The following is a 6,465-nucleotide window of genomic DNA, read 5'->3' as shown; positions in this document are numbered from 1 at the left end:
TGCTTGACAATTATAATTTATTTTACAACCAATCATATCATCTTGCAATTATTGAGGACAACTGGTGTTCAAACAGATATGATTGGCAATATTGTCACCACTGGTACATTTGTTTAAACAGTTTTATGTTCATAGTTACAATAATTTTGTATGCAACAGAAACAATTCAGCTACCTTGGGCATGGCCATTACCATGACAGTAGATTTGCGTCCATAGATAAATCTTCAAGACTATGTAATGGTCAAACCAAACATGGATATCAATTTCGATGAAAACTGAAAGTAGTCCATCTAGTCTTTCATCACTTCTGTGTCCTGGTTTTCAGCTGCGATTTGGAGCTGTTTCTGTTTCTGCATATAGCGGTATCCTCGCATTACACACAGGTAACCACCATAGACTGTCAGCAGCATCATTGATCCAGAAAAGGCCCGATATCCATAATCAGCCAGGCGCTTTCCAAAAGCCATGGTGATACCAATCCTGATGGAATTAAACACAAACTTAATTACAGGTTACACTTTCATGCATTAAAATAAGGTAAACAATTGCCAGACATACTGCAAGAAAAACACTTCAGATTCAATTAATAATGTAAAAAGACATTTCATGTACTTTCTGCCTCTAGGTGTCTCTGAATCAGAACAATATCAAGATACGTCAGTGGACATTGTGAAGTAGTTTGGGAATATGGGAGTTGTTATGTCTTCTATCTGACTTCTAGGCAGAAATCATGTTTACAGAGGACGATATTGATGATAAAGATATTTGACATTCAACAGATTCACGTTCTGAATAACAGCGATGTGACAGGCTGTAATTCTAAATTCTACAATTCTGACTAAAGACGTGATCACCGGTATGAGCCCAGTGTGTCTAGCGTGTATACCTGCCAAGGAAATGGGCATTGTTTTATCAATATTTAATCAAAATAGGTGATGGCCAAAGAACCCTTCCTTAAAGGGGTAATATTATGCCACCAGTTGTGAGTATTATTAACCATTAAGAGCCGTTTGGAAATTTGCATTTTCCTGTGTTAGTGACATCACAAGTGGGAGTGTCCACCTAGATGTACGCTGGATGGATCAGTCTAACCAGTGCGCTGTAGCAAATGTTGCTTTTCTATCCATCATACATCTAGGTGGACACTCCCACTTGTGTTGTATCTAAAACACATGGCTGACTGCACTCACACCTGGTTACCAATACGTTGTCAACGTATTGGTAAAAAAAAAGGGAGCGCGAATAAATGTGTTGGGCGCAGCTTTACGATTAGATATGATTTTAACCATTTAAAAGAAAAAATAAATTATTCCAAAAGGATACTTTACTTTATTTTTAATGACCATCAGAAGTAAAAATGTATGTGTTGGAAACACTGCATTTGCTTAGTGGCTGGCACGCAACATGCCGTTACCGTGAATAAAACAAACGAGTTTGAATGGGGTTTGAACATTGTTGGAAACAATTGGGATAATGCAAGTACACAAAACAACAAAATCTATAACATAGGGCTAGTCGTTCTAAGATATGTAACATTTGAATGACAAACACCTGACACACGGATCCGACTTCACAGCAAAGCCATAAAATAGCTTCTTTTTTTTTTGATAGAATAAACATTCAGCTGCAGGCATTAGTTTGGACACTTATTTGAGTTCATTGGAGAAAATAGTCTCTAGAAAGGATAGAAAATACATCACATTCCCTCCAACGCCACTGAAGCTAGCTTACACAACAGCATCTTCAGTATACTTTCACTATACATTCTCACAACAGGCCACGCAAATAGTCAAATGTATACTGCACAATATTATGCATTGTTATCTGCCATAATAAAGACACACTGAAAGTCGTCACTTACCTTTGTGTTTATACAACTAATAACTGAAAGCGTCTTCACCTTCAAACCAACAGACACGCACGTCGACAACTACGGGAGCACACGAAGGACAAAATAGGAGAGCTCCAGGTGGGTGTTTCTAGTCGGACGTGTTTAGAATGCGCACACTACAATGGCAGCATACGAGAAGGATAAAATGGACAATGATATAAATGACCCTGGTGCTGCTCCGTATGGCAACTTTATAAACTATTACACATTTAATCCACCTGAGAACCGTTTAAATCTACTGCCTAATACACTCTTTCAAGATTTAGGATATAGCGACATTCACCAAACTATGCTGATGCTCGACGTAGGATGTAATTCTGGGGTATGTGGCACATGGCTCTATTAAGTTGATATGCAAGTAACTGTCAGGTCAAGTTCGTGAAAATCCAAAACATTTACTTTCTATTTTTCCATTTCAGGATCTGAGTGTAGCTCTGTATAAACACTTTGTGCTGACACCAGAGAGGTACGAAAGCTCAAAACCCAGGGCAGCTCACGTCCTGGGTTTCGATTTGGACGAGAGCCTCATTCAGCGAGCTCAAGAGACCAACCCGCTTCCGGAAAACATTTCCTTTATTCCACTAGATATCGCCATGGATCCCTCAAGCCAGGATCCACTGCAGGACTACCTCAAACGCCATGGGTGTACCCATTTCCATGTGTGTTTCTGTTTTGCCGTCACCATGTGGATCCACTTGAACCACGGAGACGTAGCTCTGTTGAAGTTCCTCTCTCGGCTTGCATCACTAAGCCAGCATATCGTTCTGGAGGCTCAGCCCTGGAAGTGCTATCGCTCTGCGGCCCGTCGGCTACGGAAGCTTGGCCGCTCCGACTTTGACCACTTCAAGAGTCTGAAGATCAACGGGGATGTGGCGGACCACGCTAGGAAACATTTGGAGACACAATGCAGCATGGAGCTTATACAGAGCTTTGGCAGCACTGCCTGGGATAGAAAGTTGCTTCTCTTCAAACGAAAATAAAGAATCTATATCTCCTGCATGATGATGTGCTTGTGAGGCTGTAGTTTTGTCAAATATGATATTGTAAGAAAAGCAAACCCGTTAGTTATCAGGCATGCAAACTAGTCACCTTTAAACAAAATTGGCCACTTGTGTGATTCGTGGATATCCATTGAGAAAACATTGGGGGGGGGGGGGGGGTCTAGTAGGCCTACTGATCGTCCCGCCCGGCAGGTCAACTAGCAGGCACTTGCTGCGGCAAGCAAGTGTCCCTTTGTAAACAGTTTGGCGCAACAATCACCGGTTAAAACACAACCAACTTGAAGTCATTGGCAGACGAGTCATCCCAAAATTCTAATGTTTTATAAAGAAAGCTATATTTGTGGGAAAGCCGTGCACGCAACAGATAGCCACGGTTACATACAGTAATGTTCTTATGACGGGAGAAAGGAGCAGAAATATAGTATAGAGCAGTGGTTCTCAAACGGTGGTACGCGAGCGTTCTCTAGTGGTACGCGGAGTATGAACGATTTTTTTTTTTTTTTTAAGTTGAAGCAGAGCTGGGTTCACCGTAACTCTCACGGGTTCACCGTGTGACACACGCTTTTGCCTGCTTAGACACACGCCACACATCCAACAACAATAACAATCCTGATCGCCCCCCCCCCCCCATCGCATTGTTGACGGTTCATATATTACATAAATGAACTGGCTACAACAATGAAACAATAAATTATTTACAATGTGTGATGGCCGTGCAGTGTTTCCCACACATAGGCCAATGTGTGGCGCTGCGCCACAGATTGAACAACGAGCGCCACAAATTGATTCCGCTTTTCTTATTTATTTTTACTTGAACGCGTTTTTTAAATGTAACTCCGCCAGCCCGTAATCGCGCCCCCGTAATGCTGCCAGTCCGACATGTTCCCATTCCGACAGTCCTGTGCGCGTATGCAAATTAGCCATGTGCGCCAAACAGAAGAAGGGCCCTATCTGACTTTCTACACCGACGCATGTGTCGTTGCTAGTTTGCACCCGGCGCAAAGCTGATTTTCCCCCGCAGCAACCAGGCACCACTACACTTGCATGTTTAATATTATGATGTCAAAGATTATGCATACGTGTGAAACTGCATAGAAATAGCGTGTGGATTGTGGAAACATTTTTTTTTCCATAGGGTTGCATGAATGAACATGAATGAAGTATAGTAAGCTATGCCATGCGTTAAAATAATAATAATAATAGGCTAATAACAATAATACATTCGAGAAAGTATATTCCAGGCTTCCAAAACAAAATCTAGTTTTAGGGTAGGCCTAAATGATTGGTTAAATGATCACAGCTGATACAGCGGTAAATTGTAGGCCTACTTTTAAATCAATGCATCTGCAAACACCGTAGGCTACAGCAAACACATATGTTCTTGACAAAGACATCGTGTACAAGCCCATTACTTTCAGGATTGATGAGTATTTGATCGTGAGAAAACATAGTTTTACCGCGAGTGAGTGTTTAAAATAATGAATGAATGCGAGTGATGCTTGGTGCGCGTGTGTGTGCACGCCCATCTGTCTAAACACACGCAAATTAAACACGTAAGTGTATGAGAAGGACATCGAGTCAGTCGACCTGCGATAAGCAGCTGATTCTGAACGAACTCGTCTTCGAGATGGACGTGTTCTAACGCATTTTTAATCAATGAAATGTTAACACAACAGTATATATCTGACCATTTAATTTTCGGGGAATTTTAGGGGAAGCCGAGCTTCCCTTGCAGTCGAGAAGTCGCCACTACGAAAGAATGCAATGTATCCAACTAGCAGGATCTAAACAAACTAAGCTCCAGCGAATTAGGCCTACTACAATGCAGAAGTAGTGGAGAATGGCGAAACACAGCAACTCTAGCCTACTCTCAACCAAAATAAAACTAATCGCAAACCTAAGTTAGGTTACTTTTTAGCAGGATGGAAGTGATGCTGATGCGGCTCTCAGCTGTGCCAGAGCGTTCACAGTTGCTAGGGAGACCACCTGCCGTCGCCGCCCGGTGCAGCAGTGTGAACTGCCCCGTTTTTAGAACGTCTCAGCCCGTCTCGCCGCAGGGAGTCGCAAGGAGTTGCGAGTTGCAAGCAGTTGCGTCGCGAATCTTTGGTCTGAACTGGGCTTAAATGTTGACTGTGGGGGGGGGGGGGATCGTGATTGTTGAGGGGGGGACGGACGGACCGACGATCGGGATTGAGGGGGGGGGGAGGGGACGCGTGTTTTTAGTTTTTTTGGCCGTGAGAAATTGGATGTGTGGCGTGTGTAAGCAGGCAAAAACGTGTGTCACACGGTGCACCGTGCAAGTTGGCAGCTCTGAAATGTATAAATCGAATTACGTGGGAGCCAGAGGGAACCAAGCTCCCAAAAAGGCAACAAAGTCAAAAAACTGAGGGGGTCTCTCATATATCTGAAGGTGTCTGCCATATTTGGCATTGTAATTTCATCTTAAACAACGCTCATTATCCATCCCCGTGCGGTCTTACCTATTATTAAATAATAAAAAAATAATAATTATAAAAAAATATATAAATATATATAAAAACAGATTTAAAAAAAGATAAAAAAAATCTGAAAAAAAAATTATGAAATAAAAAAATTATATAAAAAAATTATAAAAAAAAAATTATATACATTTTTTTTTATTTAAAAAAAATTATATAAAAAAATATATTTTTAAAAAAATGTATATAAAAAAAATATTTTAAAAAAAATGTATATAAAAAAATGTATTTTTAAAAAAAATTATAAAAAAAAAAAATTATATAAAAAAAATTATCAATGCGCACGCGCATCTTTTTTTGGACCTGCGCACAAATGTTTTTTTTTGGACCTGCGCGCGCATCTTTTTTTTGGGATCTGCGCGCGCATCTTTTTTTTGGACATGCGCACGCGCATCTTTTATTGGACCTGCGTGCGCATGTCCAAAAAAAAGATGCGCGCGCAGATCCAAAAAAAAGATGCGCGCGCAGGTCCAAAAAAAGATGCGCGTGCGCATGTCCAAAAAAAGATGCGCGCGCAGATCCAAAAAAAGATGCGCGTGCGCATGTCCAAAAAAAGATGCGCGCGCAGATCCAAAAAAAAACATTTGTGCGCAGGTCCTATTTTTTTTTTAAAATATTTTTAATTTATAAAAAAAGAAATTGATTTTTTTTTTATAATTTTTTTTTTTATAATTTTTTTTTTATAATTTTTTTTTTTTATAATTTTTTTTTTATATATAATTTTTTTTTATAATTTTTTTTTCAGATTATTTTTTAATATAATCTTTTTAGATCATTTTTTTTTATAATTATTATTTTTTTATTATTATTTTTTAACTGTCTTCTAAATTAAGGAAATGATACAGGGAAACGAATAAATCATTACACGCCACGAGTGAACTTAATAAGCGATCGAAATACTTTTTTCAACCACCGCCTCTTTCCCTTGACATTTAGTTTTCACCTGACAAATGCGACCGATGTAATTAAGGCAACCCGGTCTCACAGGAATCCGTGAAATGAGTCAGTCTACGTGACGTATAGTAGGCTAGCCTATATTTTAATCTAACATCTTTAATGGTAAGAGACTGCACG

At 39.9% G+C, this 6,465-nt stretch overlaps 2 protein-coding genes across 2 annotated transcripts; one reads left to right on the top strand and one right to left on the bottom strand.

The window, feature by feature from the left end:
- Position 1: 1 nt before the first annotated feature.
- On the bottom strand, positions 2 to 1,944 carry cox14 (cytochrome c oxidase assembly factor COX14). The gene is made up of 2 exons (XM_084464445.1): positions 1,863 to 1,944; positions 2 to 481 (listed from the first exon to the last, which is right to left on the bottom strand). Exon 2 carries the CDS (start codon positions 466 to 468, stop codon positions 292 to 294), a length of 177 nt encoding a protein of 58 aa, XP_084320571.1. The 5' UTR covers positions 469 to 481; positions 1,863 to 1,944; the 3' UTR covers positions 2 to 291.
- Positions 1,945 to 2,013: 69 nt separating this feature from the next.
- On the top strand, positions 2,014 to 2,872 carry bcdin3d (BCDIN3 domain containing; the record flags this gene model as incomplete). The annotated part of the gene is made up of 2 exons (XM_084463940.1): positions 2,014 to 2,214; positions 2,312 to 2,872. 2 exons carry the CDS (start codon positions 2,014 to 2,016, stop codon positions 2,870 to 2,872), a joined length of 762 nt encoding a protein of 253 aa, XP_084320066.1.
- Positions 2,873 to 6,465: the final 3,593 nt, after the last annotated feature.

The sequence above is a fragment of the Micromesistius poutassou genome (assembly GCF_964030765.1).
Source record: "Micromesistius poutassou genome assembly, chromosome: 2".
Classification (NCBI taxonomy): Eukaryota; Metazoa; Chordata; class Actinopteri; order Gadiformes; family Gadidae; genus Micromesistius; species Micromesistius poutassou.
The sequence above is the reverse complement of the archived record's forward strand: the minus strand, read 5'-3'. Positions and strand labels throughout refer to the sequence as shown.